General features: G+C 40.0%; 2 protein-coding genes across 2 annotated transcripts; one reads left to right on the plus strand and one right to left on the minus strand.

The window, feature by feature from the left end:
* Window positions 1-526: 526 nt before the first annotated feature.
* On the minus strand, window positions 527-2,942 carry LOC118329456 (growth factor receptor-bound protein 10-like; the record flags this gene model as incomplete). The annotated part of the gene is given in 2 exon segments (XM_035663648.1): window positions 527-671; window positions 2,653-2,942. Coding segments are annotated over 2 exon segments (396 nt in total), but the record flags the coding sequence as incomplete, so codon positions are not given.
* Window positions 2,943-9,509: 6,567 nt separating this feature from the next.
* On the plus strand, window positions 9,510-16,355 carry LOC118329100 (ras-related protein ORAB-1-like). Its single transcript, XM_035663069.1, has 6 exons — window positions 9,510-9,600; window positions 10,065-10,165; window positions 10,524-10,619; window positions 11,814-11,909; window positions 13,932-14,063; window positions 15,155-16,355. Exons 1-6 carry the CDS (start codon window positions 9,510-9,512, stop codon window positions 15,353-15,355), a joined length of 717 nt encoding a protein of 238 aa, XP_035518962.1. The 3' UTR covers window positions 15,356-16,355.
* The last annotated feature ends 706 nt before the right edge of the window (window positions 16,356-17,061 follow it).

Genomic DNA, 17,061 nt, shown 5'->3' on the forward strand with positions numbered 1-17,061 from the left:
CACACACACACACACAGCTCCTCCACTCTTCACCTCATTCTTTTTTTTTTTTCTTCAAACAAAGCCACAAACCCTCCCTAGAGCACACACATGCACTGTACGGTAACAGTGCTGTCACGTGCAAGCAATCAACATGCCTCAGATGAGCAAAACATGGGGCAGACGTACAGCAGGGAAAATCCCTAAATGCTTATGTCCAACACACAGTTGACCACTACACACAGCTGATTTATGATATTCAAATCCTGCATCCTTCAAAACAAGCAACTTGAGTCACATATGTCTCAGTTATCAACATGAAAGGTAATCAAAATCAGCTGATGTCTCATATCCTGTTTTTCAAAGTGAAAAGCATCTGACATGGTCTCCCATATCCTATGTGATAATGTTTTGTAACCACATCAATAACACACAGAGGAAAATATTAAACCTACAAGAGTCCCTCTGGGAAAAATTAAAACGGTTTTTTTTGGAAGTTAAAGTTTTGGAAAGTTTCTACAGTGTATCTTCGTGGGGTTTGACTTACATAGTTGCCAGTGGAGGGTTCTCCAGGAGGTAGGGAGCCAGGACTGAGGACAGGGGAGCTTGCTGGACTACAGAGCTCGGGGAAGGGGTTGGGGATGGCCGGGAGAGATGATGTCCTCAGCTGCTGCTCCTCCTCCTGCAATCTCCTGGACAATGGAAACCCGACAAAGGAACAGTCATACTGTGGTCAAACAAACTTAGTAGTATTAGCTTGTTTTCATGATTACAATAGGCAAAAATACAAACTGAAGTCTTAAGTTGTGACCTGGAATAGCCTATTGAAAGAGGAGAACTTTGAAATGAGAGCCGGTGACACATGGAGAGTTAGATTTAATAAAGCATTGCTGTGCAGTATGCAGGCTCATGTCTGTTTCCATCTGATCTACCGATAATGAAGTGGAAATCACAGACCCACACAGCTTGCTAGCTAATTTTCTGCAATATTTATCACACATCAATATTGAATCAAGACATCACTTTAAAGCAGTTTTTAAATTAGGCACATATAGTGTAATCTTATGGCTTGAAAGAGGAAGGATTTGACAGCTGATCATAAACTTTTCAAGATTCAGTCTTTCTTTTAAAAATGGGCAGGTTAGTTTGTGAAATTCTAGCTAGGTAAGTAGGTCAGAGTCACTGTAGAAAACTCTTTCTGACTGTCTTCTTCTCTGTCAAACTCTGTCTCTCTGTAGAACCCAGTGAGTTCAAAAGGGAACGGGCCTTTTGATGTTGTCCCATCTGAGTTTGAGAACAGGGTTATCCGGAGGTCAGCCCTGAATAATAAGAACTTCAGGGCCTGAGTCTGTGTGGGTGAGAGTGTGCGTGTGAGACAGAGTTCATAAGACAGAATATTCCATTACCTGATCATCCCTGCTTTTCTGTCACAAAAGGTGAATAATAAGAGCTGACATTGACTGTGTGTCTGCGTCTATACATCTGATAGCTTAGTGTGTACATGTGAGTGAGCATACCCACTTCTGAATGCACCCAACAACCTTAGGGAGAATACGAGTTTTTACAGTTCTCCTGCTGGTGTAGTTTGAGATAAAGAGGGAGTGACAAGGAGGAACAGGTCATTCAAGGGCTAAAGATAGGGAGCGGGGAGGAAACATTATGCCCAATTATCGAGAGGGTGTGGAGAGATGACGGCGTACAGTGAGAGGCTCCTTTTCCAATGTAGAGAGAAAAAAGAGCTGGAACTCTGCATGTGTGTGTGGCATTGCATGTCCAACTGTACGCGGAAGGAAGGAGTTAGCTTAAAGTTTGGTGCCATACTTCTGTTTGCCCGGGTGCACTCGATGAATGCACACATTTTACTGAGAAATCGTCCACTGGAAATTTCCTTCACGCCTGTGGTAAATACATTCATTAAGGGCTGCAACTAACAATTATTCATTATTGATTAACCTGCCAATTATCTTTTGATTATTCCATCAATTGTTTGGTCTGTTTATTGTCAGAAAGTGGCGGGAAATCTCCTAAAACCCATGGTGACATCCTCAAATAATTATTAGCACTTAAAGAAATTGGTTTATTACCACATGAGACAAAGAGAAGCAGAAAGTCCTCATCACTGAGAGGCTGGGATAAAGCAATGTTTGGGTTTTTTTGCATGAAAATTGTCTTAGAGGAGTGATCGACAACAAAATATTTAAAAATTAAATTATCTGATGCTTGACTAACTGATTAATCTTCAATCGACTATTGACCACTTTACTCAGTGAATACTGAAATGGGAAATCATATGTCTCAGTTATACTTTTGTGTCCCTTTACAACCAAAATGTCTTTCGAATGTTATTCTCGCAAATGTTTCTGTTGCATCAAAACAAGTCTGTCTAAACCATGTCCCTTTGTGTCAAGCTGTGTTTTTCTACGATGCTGGTTGTGTCATTGTGGTGCTTACACTCTTTGAAGGGCACTCTCCCAGTGCACTATACCAGTCTGCAGCCAATTATACTGTATGTTTATGTAAGCTGTCTTTCATGCTAGTCTGGAGAGCTCCCTCTAGGGTTCAGCTCCATTTCTTGTCCGGCGCCTGCCATACAATCCAATCCAACTCTGAGCTGCTGAAGTGCACCAAGAAATATATCAATTAAGAATCTTCATATACTGTGGAGACACATACCTGACAGCAAGGATGTGCATGGGTTGTGACCGCCGGAGGCCGGTTTGGTGGGAGTCCACGGACGTGGAGGAGGGCAGCTCTGGGGAGGCGTGGCTTAGCGCATGTGAGTGCTGACCCTGCCGAGGATGGTTGTGTTGCGTGTGATGTTGATGGTGGTGTGAGGAAGAGGTCTGTCCATTGTGCAGTAGTGGGGTTGACTCTGTCTGCTGACCACTGCAGGTGGAGTACAGGCTCTCCAGCGAAGAGTTCATATCATTCACCAGGGCCTCTAAATCGACATCATCCTCTGGAGGAGACAGAGATAAAGGAACACATCACTGAAGACATTCATTCAGTTTGTTGAAGACAAGTATAGAAAAAACAGTGTAGAGCAGAAAATGCATCTCTAAAGCTGGAAAGAAACCCAAACCCTAAATGCAATAAAACACAATAAAACAAAAATGAAAGTCCTATAAGCCTGCTGCTTTGGTTTCAAATAGTTGAGGCACACACAAAAATAGAGGTAAGGTTTCTGGATATTGTTGGGACTTTCCCTTTTCTATTTCAGTTTCTCTATCATTTGTGGCCAGGATTTGAACCCTTGACCTCACCACCTTCACTTGCACCACCTTAATTCTAAGTAATACTAAAAAAAAAAGGGGGAAAAAAGACTGGCACGCACAAAACACAAGAGCACACACACACACACACATTGGTAACCAGTTTTGCTAGAGTGTTTAATCAGCAAGACTATCTTGACTACATTGTACTGCCCTGTGAGCCAAATCTCCAGGGATAACAGGTACAAGCACAAACCTGCCCGTAACACTTTTCAATTCACACCACTGGGGTTCAAAGCAAAGGCATCTGCTCTAAATTCCCCGCATGTATCAAACATTCTGCTTTTGAAAAAGGTCTTTAAAAACAGAATGTGAAATTCTTTTCAGAGGGGAGAATCTATCCCCAAAGCCCCCATGAAAACCTCTAGACAAATTGAAATTCATGAAGTGAATTTTTCAACTGACTCCAGCAGCATGTCGAATCACAGTTTGAAGGGAGCTCAATTGAAGGGAAGCTCTCTCCCTAATTGCTTCATGCTGTCAAAGTTTTATCATCTGGGTAAATTGGGTGCCGAACTTTGCTAAATCACAATCTGCAGTGGTGACTCATCTTATGATTAATAATTCTTCATCATGATAAAGACATCTATCTCATGAATTCATTATCAAATTCCTATATCCAGATCCATCAACTATACTGTAAGACACAAGGAAACCACCAGGGGGAGACAAGCTCTACTTGTGCAGGGCAGAGGCTCCATAATGTATGTGGTTCATATGAGGGAACCCCATATAGATATCAGGACATGAACTCACATTTAAATTACATTAATTACAATGAAACCCAATGACAGAAGACGTTTGCGACTAGATAGCTACTTGCATTAAATGATTGAGAATCAACTGCACCAGGTCAACAATTTCAGCCTTGTACAACAGCAACATTATGATTCAGTACTGTTTTGTTTTTATTTTCCCTTTATAATACCCTCTTATATTGTTTTTGTAACAACATGCAAAATGAGAAAGTCTCATTCTTAAAGACTGAATGAAAAACAATCAGAAAAACTAGAGATGCTGTTCAAACAAAACAGTGTAAATGAATGAATGAATGAATGAATGAATGAATGAATGCATGCATATATGCTCTGTGCTGCTGTCAGAACTCCAAAGCCTAAAATGTGCTATGACTCATGTAACTAACGCTCAAGGTTCAGGACAGCTCACAGCTGGATCATGCGAGGTGGTGCGAGGGTACTGCCACTCTAAAGCAGCTGAAAGTCCTGCTTCCACAGCAAGCTGACACTGGAAAATAGCAATTGGAGTGACGCAAAGTTTTTAAAATCACTGACTTCAAAGTGAGGCCCTCAGCCTAGCAGGGTTTTTTCCTAAAAAAAAAAAAAAAATTGTTCCAGGGGAAACAACAGCAGCCACGGGTTAGCAGGCCAGTAAACATTCCCATCCCTGAATACAGCAGCATGGCTTTGCCCCCAGCACTGATGCTAAAAGCTACCTGCTAAAACTTAAGTGTCGCCTTTGAGGAGCTTTTTATGGAGTTAGAAAACCTCAACACACACAAAACTTGTTTTACTCCACGCCCAACGGATTCACCAAACAAACTCAGTGTGGTTTGCAGATACAAAACATCATTCACAAAACTAATGCATTTTGTTTTGCAAATAAGAAACGTACCTATCAAAACAAATACATCATTCTTCAGAAACAAAGTACAGTATGTTTTACACATACAATGAGAAACATATATATTTCTTCAATTACAAAAAATTCCTTCAAGTACAAACTTAAAATCTTTCAAGTTACAAAAAACAATTCTACAAAGTACAAAAAACTGTTCACAGTGACTTTTTGCGCACCTAATTTTCCGCCTTGCTGCATCCACACACAAATGCATTCAGCTTCCACACACATTTTGGCAGCGGACCAGTGGTTATCTGCCACTAGGCCGCTAGAGACACTGGTCTGTCTTGTGGTCCTTGTCATCTGCCTGGTTGGTCTTGGACCAGTTACTGGAGTGTCTTGGGAGTAGTTATTGTACATTTAATACACCTTCTCCCCCTTTCTCATTGTGTTGGCAACACTGTGCTGAATAAATGTAAAAATAAATTAAATAGAATCATTCATCTTTTGTCGTAAATATTGAATCATTACTATTAATGAAATCATAATAGAATAGGAACAGAAAATAACTTTATTGTCCCCGAGGGGAAATTTGTTCTTGGGCACAGTGCTACAATGGTGTTGCTTCCACAGAACAAGCATTACTCATCCCAACTCGTCGAACACTGACGCTTGTCTCTTTCCTTGGCTGTCCCATACAGCCGATATAGTACCCATCAGCGGCTGGTATGGTTGACGCACCGGGCTTTGTATTGACTCTAATGTAAACCCATCCGCAGCGGCTTATAGACGCTTACAGAAACTCCATCACTACAATATACTAACCTGATCGGGAATCATGTTGCAACATTATTAGGTCATTACTACAAAAAAGTATAAAGTGAAGTTAGTTAGTTATGTTAGCTGCACAATTAGACATCTACACTGTCAAATTAGCAACAACACATATAGCTCCTCCAGCGACAGGCATAAAATACAGGGCTTTATTGCTGGTCAACACACACACATTAGTTTGTGAATTATGTTTTGTGTTGTTTGTGAATAGTTGGGCGTGAGTAAAACACGTGTGTGTGTGAGGTTTTGGCATGATTCTAACTCCATACATTTCCGCCATGTTTCTATAGTTGCCCAGAACAGACAAACCAAACACTGACTCTAGATAGGGCTGTTTTTTTGCATGTTCCACAGCCACCATAGTTACTCCTACACACGGAAAGGGAGGGTGAAACAAGGATGTTGTGATCTGCAATGACAATGCTGCATGCCACTAAATCCTTCACACTGGACCTTTAACTTTTTTTCACACCCCTTAAAGCTGTGAAAACGTGTGGAAACATAAACAGCATAACATAACGATTCCTATATCTAGAAGATAATACACTAATGAAAACATCCCTATGGATATTATATTCCGTTTCTGACAATAAATCCTCTTAAATGTTACACATATTGTCATATTAAGATATAAACAGGATAAGGGCATGGTGAAGAGCTGAGTGCAGGGGGTTCCAAACCTGGGGTTGCCAAAGCTTCATGGGGTCGAGAGGCCTTCTTGATTTTAAAACAGGTAAGAATAGTAAGAATACTTTTACTATGGCATATTGTTCAGAATTACAGTAAGGACTCAGAAGTGAGGGACAGGTGCATAAATAATAAATATGGTGTGAAGTATAAAACGATTTCATTTGAAATAATATCATATTGCAAATTAATTTGCATTTTTTATTTATCTCAACATTGAGACCACTGTTGAGGGACATGAATGAAAGTTGTAGACCCATAAAATGCTTCATAATTTGTATTAAATCACATGATGTACTGTAAATGCTGTAAATGATGTAAAAGCAGTGTGTTTTTATTTATCAAGCTTTATGTGAAACATTTGAACTTAAATGTAAAATGTCTTGCTGCTTACTGCTTTTATTGTTTTACTCGTGTATTCATATATCAGTGTCTCCTGCATGTTCATAATGTTTGCATATGTTGCATATATAGTTTTCTAATGCTATATGTGTTATATTGTGTGGAACTGGTGATATAACTTTTCTTACTGTTAGCTGCAAATTCAGTTTGACAATCACATAAACATGAATTCTATTTGTTTTCCACGACAAACTCTATGGAAATGATGAGTGTTGCACATTGATCCATTGAACATTGTTCTTGTTATTGAGTAGTTTTTCAGTCATGGAAACAACTGGAAATTTAGTAAAATTATCAAATATCCTGTAAATAATCTAATCCTTTGTATTTTAGCCACTCACTCAGATTACCTTTGTAAACCTGGGTGCAAATTTAGTTTGAAACTTGACTGTTAGTAGGATAAACTGTATGACACTTGCAGTGATCTTTTCAGGATCTATTTTTTCCAAAGCTGTGAGAAAAATTCTTATATCTCCATGCAGTCAGTCATTAGAAAATCATCCAAACATCCTAACAATCAGCATCGCAGCATTCACACACAGGAAATGACTTCCTGGTTTATTACTTGTTTTTAGACAATTGTTTATGACTTTACTAAGCAGTCAGTTTACTCTGTTTTGTTTAAAAAAACATGATAAACATGCATGTTACCATTATTGAAATGTTTCTTGGCATTATAAAGAGCCTATCAGCCATCAGTCTTGTGATTAATAGGGGTGTGTACCTCATATTTATCCTGGGTGTATATATGTTTGTGTATACAAATAACTGTATATATTGGTTCATTTTATTTTATTTATTCTCTGTAGTTCTATGAATTTAATTATCTTTTTATACGTGTGTAGCAAGAAGCAACTCCCCCTACTTTCATTCTATTTTATACAACCTTGTGTGAGGTCAGCAGGAGTCTGGTGTGTCTCTGCTGCCCTCTACTGTCACAACACAGCACTGTACTGGGAAATAATGGAGCAGCAGATGTTTAAACACTATGGAAGCCCTTTATTAGTTCTCAAACCTCATAGGAAGCTGAAGTCTATGAGAGCTAACAGCTTACAAAAACAGAAAACACAGTTATTTACAGCGCTGTAAACTCAACATGTTTCATACTGACAGAGAAACTGTTAAAGGCATGCACAGGTTCAGATTGTGGTCAGAAAACAAAACAATAACAAAAGAAATAAACAATTTGCATACAAGTGAAAGCTTATATTAAACTGTGCCTTTAGGTTTGAATGAGGGAATTTCTAAAGGCTTTTAATCACAGAACACAGTAAAGGTAAAAGGTCCACACAGTTAAATCACATTGTCAAACCAAACACCTCATGTTGCTGCCTCACACAGAAAACTCAAGAAAAAACAGGCTGACATTCAGTCAGAGTCAGATAAGAAGATGAATCAGTCAGTTCATCACAGTGTTCATCTCCAGGGCACAGACAGACCGGATATATAAATAATCTGTGTCTGAATTTCCACATCCTTAGAAAGTCATCTCCTCCTTCTACCTCATTAAAACTTCCACAATGTCTGAATATGTAAATGTTGTTGATTTCTAAAGTTTTCCTGCTGGACACAAGATGTCTCCTACTTCACTGAAATGTCTATTCTCAGTTGATGTGCACTGGTTGCTTTAAGTTTCTACATCACTGTACAAGTTGCATACTGGACCAGGTATGAATTCAAAACTATTTGTGATGTCACAAATCACACTGGTAGGCCCCGCCCCTTAAAAATCAGCTTTTCAATGAGCTCAGAGAAACTTTCCACTTTGAGCGGATGAATGTGAAAACATCCTTTTAGTGTTGAAGAAGAAACAGATTTCTGACTGGAGGGGAACTTTAAGAAGCAGTGCTGCCTTAGGGGTGGATGGTGCATGTACAGTGTAGGACCAGAGGCCACAGGTCATGTCTTGGGTGCCACATGTACACTTAAGTAACCACAGTAGTTTAAGCTACTAAAACACTGTTCAATGTCCGGGAAAGAATTCAATTCAATATTTTTTAAGGTTTAATGTTACAGTAGATTTGTTTAAATAAATGTTTCTTTAACCAGAACCAAGTGCTTGAACTTGAGAAGTGGACATTTACAGTGGCTTTGCTAAGAAGTCCTGAATGTACCTCTGCACTGATACCCATCCTCTTATCTGACTCTGAGAAGCAGATTTCCCAGAATAATGGATTGTTCCTTTATGACCTCCGCCAAGGAGATTATGTTTTTGGTGCCGTTTGCATGTTTCTGTCAGCAGAATTATGCAACAACTACTGACCCGATATTAGGGCTGCACAATTAATCAAAATGGCAACGTGGCCAAGTGCAATATGCAAGTGGAAGAAGCTGCAATTTGTTTGTACATTGCGTGACAAACAGCATTATAATGAAGTACTGTATACAACAGAACATGTTTTGATTTTGGTACTGACCCAAACAAATTTCACATTATCCTGATTTTAAAAGTCAGTGAAAACTGGACACTCGGGTAGCTCAGTGGGTAGAGCTGGCGACCATGTACGGAGTCCTTGCTGCAGTGGCCCAGGGTTCGAGTCCGACCTGCGGCCCTTTGCTGCGTGTCATCTCCTCTCTCTACCCACCTTTCCTGTCCATCTACAGCAGTCACTATCAAATAAAGACAATAAAAGGACAATAAAAACAGCTCATTCTAAGGCAACAAAAACTCAATGATTCTTATATTCAGGTGACTATACACTAATGAAAACATTTCTATAAATAGTGTATTCCATTTCTGACAATAGATCCTCCTACATGTTACACACTGGAGCTTTTGATAAATGCTGTAGTGTGGTGTTCAGTACAGCTCCCTGGGGGGAGCAGGAGCTCTGCCCAGAAACTGAAAGTAGGTTCTGTGTTTAAAATTCAAGTGAATGTACTTGTCAGTAGTGAACTACTGAACTGGAGTACAGAGGTACAACACGTAGCTAGAGTACTTCTTTACTCTGTTGTCCCTGGTCCTTTAAACTGACTTCATATGTCCAATCACATGATCAGCCAGCTTCCTGCTCTTCCTTCTGAAAATGGGCCTGAGCTCAGCAGGGTTCATTGTTCTGAATCATGCTTCCTTTTCCTTGTAAAAGGCAGACTTTTCAGCCACTCTGCAAATGATGTAATGGCACTAATGCTGACTTATATTTGCATCTGACTGACACTGACATTAAATCAAAAAAATATATTTTTTTAAGGTCAGTGTAAAGTCAGACCTGTGTGTTCTCAGGCCCTTTCTATGGCAGCCATTCATGTGCTTTAATGGGTAATCTGTAACTCACTCACTTGGTTAACGATTTCTGAATATCCTCTAACTAGAACATTTTTTTTCACCCTTCCCTCACAGTGACTATTTATTCAAGCTGCTCCTGATTGGTGACTCTGGTGTTGGAAAGTCTTGCCTTCTTCTCCGATTTGCAGTAAGTAACTAAAGTAGCAGATACTGTTTATTTGTATTAACTCCATTTTACACTTAAACATGATTCAGTCTTGCAGTACTTTAAGTTTTAATATGCAGTGATTTCATGCAGACTGTTAAAAGCTGTCTTCAGTTGGACAACAATGCACTATGGCTATCTTAGCTGGGTTTCTTATTAGCTCAATAGGAAATTAAGTTACTTGTTGCTTACATGTGCAGACTCAAGCAGTTAACTTGAACTCAGTCACTCACAGAGTGACATGCTCCAGGTTGTGTACTACTGAAATGATCACTGTAACAACACTGTGACTTCCCACTTGTGTGAGCCATCTAACTCTTGAGTGTTTCTCTCTCTGCAGGATGACACATACACAGAAAGTTACATTAGCACTATTGGTGTGGACTTCAAGATACGAACCATAGAACTAGATGGAAAGACCATTAAACTTCAGATTGTAAGTAACCTACTGTTTCCCTTTAGCTCTGCAAAGTGCTTTCTCACCAGTGTTCTTCAGTAAACATGGATCACTCAGAAAGTTAGTTGTCTTTCATGCTTTGGACATCTGTACAACTGGCAACATCAAAGGAAAAGTCTGTAATTATTTAGCATTTTTTTACTGACAATAAACCCAATATAAACACCCAGAATGACTACGGTTACATGCAAACTCATTTTCCACTCTTATTCTGAATAGGAGTTAAAAGGGTTCTGCAAACAGCATGTTCCTTTTTGGTTTTCCTGAATGTAGCAATTTCCAATTAGGACACATGTGATATGCCAATATAAATATAATAATAAAATATATTGGACGCGTATACAGCGCATCCTGGATATACTGTCAGCGGGGGTTTGTAGCGTGGTTTGCGGGCACCTCTGTGCCAGAACCAGCGAGTAAACAGTTTGCGAGGCTGGGGTAGAGGTGCATGCACAAAAGCCACCTATTGTTAAACATTAAGAAAGACTTTGATATTGACAAGAATGAAAGAGGTAGTCTGTCTTGTCAAAGAGTCCAAGGCCATTGGGTACTACTGACGATGTACACCTTTAAAACAGCTCACAATAGTATAGTTTCTGTTTTTTTCCAGTAATTTCCCAAAACAGTTCCTCACTGTAGTTTTCACATTTTTTGTTATTATCATTATTATTAAATATTACTCAAATAGAAGGAACTAGTGCATTTGTTGGCGTCTTCCATGCACATTTTGTGCTCGAGTATTTGGGGCAGCAGGACTGTCCGACTGTATGTGTGTGTGTGGTAATGACACACCCAGTCCAACAGTGCGGCTCATGTGTTTTAAATTGTTTTTGGACAACAATGGATCCCAATGGCACAGAGGAATAAGATATATCAGACTTGAAACACATACAACTTGTTTAACACACATTCATTGTTGGTCTGAGCCGGCACATGAAAAAAAATATAGAATAATCAGCAGCTTTCTTTTTTTATAAACAGGAATAAGCATGTAAAGAGTGGATAAATCAGACGAACTATGATGCTGCATTAAGTTGTTGTTATTATCATGGCTTTCAGTGGAGTATTTCTTTTGTCCCAGGTGGCTTTCAGACTCACACAATACAATACAATTCTATCAGAAAGCACTGAATACTTACAAACTAACTAAATATGATCTTTTCCCTTTGACAGTGGGATACAGCGGGGCAGGAGAGGTTTCGCACTATCACATCCAGCTACTACAGAGGTGCTCATGGTATCATTGTAGTGTACGATGTCACAGACCAGGTCAGTATAACACTACACTATTTCACCATATCTGTTAGAACTCAGTTTCATTCATTTACACGTGAGCAGATAAGATTTTGCCCCGTTGTACATTTGTTTATTAGTGGTTGAACTTTTCAGACAGAATCAAATTGGCCAGTTTCTAATGCACTGAAATTCAGAGAAATAAAACGTTGTTAATTTTGCTGACTAATGGATGACTGATGCTGAACAACCCACAGAGAAGAGGAGTGTACATGTTGCTTTCAGTCAAAGCTGTGTGTATGTGCAGAGGTTGTATGGTGTAAAAAGAAAAGAAGCTAGTGTTCACCTTATTGTGAACCAAAATAAGTCTGTCTTCCTTTTACTCAAAATGGTCAAAATGGAAGTTTTACACAAGAACAATTTGAGTCAGAGAGGCAGACATTTAAAACTGATGGTGTACAGACCGCTGAAACATTGTGTGCTGTCAAGGCTTGTTGTTGCTGCACTAGAAATATCGTGACGTGATGTTAGGTCTTTATTTGGCCAGAAATACATCTGGTTTCAGCATTGGCCACTAGGCTCCATATTTTCATGAAAATGAATCGTTAGATATTGTTTAATAGCTCAAGAGGTATTGTAAATAGTTTTTGGACACCTATAAATCATGACGTAATGTGATAGATTTCAGGTATAGAGGAGTCAAGTGTCTTAGACCCTGACTACTGGTAACTTTGCTCTGTAGTGTCTGCCAATGCAAATATGGTCCATACTAGGACTGACCCGAATGCTTCAGAGCTTCGACTGTTGCCATGGTAATCAACATCCAAATCAGTATTCGAATGTGTGTTTTTATTTAAAGCCAGGTCAAAACCTTATCCTGCAGTGTTTCCCAGAGACTTTACTCTAATTAAACATACTGCCAGAGAGAAACAGAGAGGCAGGACAAGTGCGTGTGTGTGTGTGTGCGTGTGTGCGTGCGCGGGGTAAAGAGGAGGAGCAGAGTGAGTAGATGAAAGCAGTTAGTGAGTAAACACTAGCACAATGCTTGCTTTGCATCCCTGTCTCAGCAACCCCTTCAGAGCACTTTATGTTTTTACATGCAGGCCTGTGGTAGTTCAGAAAGCTTATTGTGTCCTCTGGGTCTGCACTGATGCTCTACCTCAAACAGTCAGGAAATAGTTTGTTTGTGCTGTTTCTTACTTTACAATCAGGAGGTGGAGTGGTGGTGGAACTACAGGTTCTTCCTGAAACCATGTGATGGAGATGGTTCAGTTTAAACAACATGACATACAGTTGTCATCAGTGATGAGAATTGAATAGTTGGAACCTGTTTTTGCTTCCCATGTCTATTTATCATTGCCCAGGGCTAAAAGTTTGGGAATTCTGCGCAGGAATATCTGTTTGGAAGTGAGATCTGCATGTAAACATCTGCTGTGGAACTTGAGTTAACTTTTTTCCAAATCTTAACTTGAGGGCAGACATAATGTAATATGGACACTTCCTCAGTAGGATTGCTGGTGTCCAGATACAGAAGTTACAAACAGCTCTGAGCAGCTCAAAGTCCATGCTGCAGTGACACTGTGTTCTGTATGTTCTTATAGAGATATGAGAAAGCAAGCCCACACATAACATGTTGGAAGTTTGCCCAGACTGTAAAATTTCAATCTTCTCTATCTTATTTATCCACCTTAAAATAGACACACAGCTGGGTCCGGTTAGCTCAGTCAGTAGAGCTAGCGACCCATATACGGAGTTGCGGCAGTACCCAGGGTTCAAATCCGACCTGCGGCCCTTTGCTGCGTGTCATCCCCTCTCTCTACCCACCTTTCCTGTCTCCCCACAGCTGTCCTATCCAATAAAGCCATGAAAAGGCCATAAAAAAAAAAAAAAATAGACACACAGCTTCACAACTTTGTCTGATTTGCTCTCTTGTATCATATTCTGTCCTTGCAATGTTTCAAACTGATTTGGTGTCAGAAAGGTTTGGCCCTGTGAAGGCTGCTGATGTCCTGTAGCAGATTTAGCTTGGTGCTAATGTTTATCTGTTTCATGTGCCAGGAGTCCTTCAACAATGTCAAACAGTGGCTGCAGGAGATTGATCGCTATGCCAGTGAAAATGTCAACAAGCTATTGGTTGGGAACAAGTGCGACCTGACGACAAAGAAGGTGGTTGATTACACAACAGCAAAGGTAAGGCAGCCGGGTATTTACTCTCACACATAAACTGTTGCATGAGCTGTATGAGTCAGTGTCTTTGCGTTAGTGCGACATGTCGCAGATTATTGAACAATGTCATATTTAAGATGGGTCATCTCTAAAACATCAAACCAGATAGGCCAGCCCAGCTGAATTGATATTGAAGTTGAAAAGTAACTTGTATTCTCACCTGCCCAGTTGCTGCATGGAGTGACTGTGATTTTTAGAAAGCCCCTTTCAGAAAGGATAATGTTAGATGATCCAGCAAGAACCTGTTTGAAGCTTACTGACATATTTACACACACACACGTACTGACACACATATTCTGTAATAAAGAAAGTATTAAGTATTTTTTTAAGCTAAAATAGGAATATAGACTAAAATATGTTATTTCACAACTTGCAACTATCAAAAACACTTATGTTTTGTTTTTTTTGTTTGTTTATTCTATCAGTGGGATGTTTTAAAGTATGGAATGACATTATTTTAACAAATTGCTGTGTAACAAAGATCTGAAACAACCTGCTTCAGCCTTCAGACTGTGGTCAGGAAGCACAGGAGAGACTCTTTTACTTGTAGCTAACTTCAGGGCTATAACCACAGCATCACTGCACTCAGCTGCTGGCAAACACAACTCTGAGCTCTCCTCAGTCCTCCAGAAGCTGTGACATTTACTTTCTGACCAACCGTAGCTCATATTGAACATTCACAGTTTACTGCTCTCCTGACTGCACTCCAACAAGCAGCACACCTGCCAGTCCTGAGCTGCAGGCACACCACCTCTCTCCTGCACTCTCTCTCTCTCTCTCACTCACTCACTCTCACTCTCACACTCACACACGCGCTACTACACTATATTTTGTTTTGTTCTACATCATTGTTGACTGAAGCCAAAGTGGTTCATACGACCAACATGACAACTTTCTCATCTGCACACAATGCTGTCCCTGTTATGTCGTGTAGTGTTTAGTATCATATCATGTCATGTTATTTGGATTTGCTGATACTAATATCTAAATAAATAAACCTTAAAGCTGCAAAAAAAGATGCCTAAAATTCTCTGTCCCTCCTCCACTGTGTCCAGGAGTTTGCAGACTCTCTGGGCATCCCCTTTTTGGAAACCAGCGCAAAGAATGCCACAAATGTGGAGCAGGCCTTCATGACCATGGCTGCTGAAATCAAGAAGAGGATGGGCCCCGGAACCACAGCCGGAGGAGGCGGGAAGGCCAATATCGACTTGCCCCCCGGCACTACTGTCAAACCTTCATCCGGAGGATGCTGCTGAGAGAGAAACCACTTCCATGTTGACCCCCCGCCCTCTTACTCTGCAGGCCTGTCAGCCTGGCCGTCATCCCCCCTCAAACTCAACCTTGTCCCAGCAAAGCCCCCTACCGCAGCCAGACAGGACAGGGAAGACATGACACATGTCTATGTGAGAACAAGATGAAGTTGCCTGTATTTGTACTGTACATAATATAGCCGCACTACCAAAAACAAATAAAGCATCCTTCTTGTCATACTGTCCTATTACTGATGAAACATTCTACAGATAGGTGATCATTCAACCCGGCCCATTGCCCCTCTCCCAGACCTCTCAGAGACTACTCTTTTATTTGACCCTCTGAATGCAGGTTGATGAGAACAGTGTGTGTGTGTGTGTGTCTGTGTGAATGTGTCTGTTTCTCTGCATTCCTACAGCGGGGTTGGAAAATGAATCAGTTTGATTAAGATTTCTGTTTGTGTGGACCTTTTCTGTTTCTTTTTTTCCTTCAGCTGTTTGTATCAGCATGTGTCTGTCAGTCTGTCTCCATATGAAGGTGTTTTTATTTTTCTCTCCAGCCTCTGCACAGCAGTGTCTCAAAGTCCAGCATCTAAAGTCTAGTGCAAAAGTATATGTACATAAACATTATGTATATATGTCAAATCTGATTTGCCAGTTCTGTAGTGTTCAATACGTTATTGGGATAGTCTTGACTCTTTATCTCTGCATTAAATTTGTGGCTGAAGACAACTGTAAGTTTGTTGCTCAACATGTAACACTTCAACTTAAAATAAATATTGTACTACCAGACTGTATAAAATGGGAGGACCTGTCTGCGATTCTTGGTGAGATGTGTAGAAAACCTGTTGGAATTATTTATTCTACATTCATTTGGCATATCTACTGCCAGTTAAATAGGGTCTGTTTGCAAATTGCTGTGTAATCTTAGTACAGAATTGCATATATAAAATACAATGTTCTCTTGTTTTCATAATAAAGGCAACTGAATTCAGTTTGAAAGGAACTCTGGGACCAGTGTTTGCTGTATGGATAAGAATGTTAGAACAGTGCCCCATTGTGCAGCTATATATGAAGGTCAGGTCACAACACAATGGCCAGAGGTGTGTGTGTGTGTGTGTGAGAATATAAGCCACTCATTAGCCAGTTAACCTAAATCCTAAACTGCTAGAGTGTGGCCCAGTTTGTGTTAAACACAAGTCAGCACATTTCACAGGACATTCCACAGAGTTGTAGCCTGATGGTAACTGACTGGAGGTTCAGTTAACATCAGGAGAGAGGAAGCATCTGAGCCAGCACTTCTCTAAAACACGACTTCTTAAATGTTGCATAGAACACGTCACCAAACAGAAACGCTGACCAGAAAGACTTCCCAGTAAGCTTTCAAACAGGTGTTCATGCACTGTTTAACTGTCCACAGAGAGAATGCTGGTGGAAGTGAAACCTGTAATGTCATTGAACAGTCTGCATTTGGAATGTACACTATAGTAAAATGGGAAGTACAAATTATGCTAGAAATTGTGTTTGTCAGGAGCAGATAATTACTTCTTGCTAAACAATATCTGAGGCAGAAGTATGATTTTCAGCAGTGGTTATTTCAGTGGGTCTTTCTTTAAGGGACCCTTTTTCATAATTTAGTAAACTGACTACCCCGTGTCAGTGACATTTTATGGATATTTCATATTATATTCAAAACTGTACAATCAACCCAA

This window comes from Morone saxatilis, unplaced genomic scaffold (genome assembly GCF_004916995.1).
Source record: "Morone saxatilis isolate NCDOM2014 unplaced genomic scaffold, NCSU_SB_2.0 Contig19, whole genome shotgun sequence".
Taxonomy (NCBI): Eukaryota; Metazoa; Chordata; class Actinopteri; family Moronidae; genus Morone; species Morone saxatilis.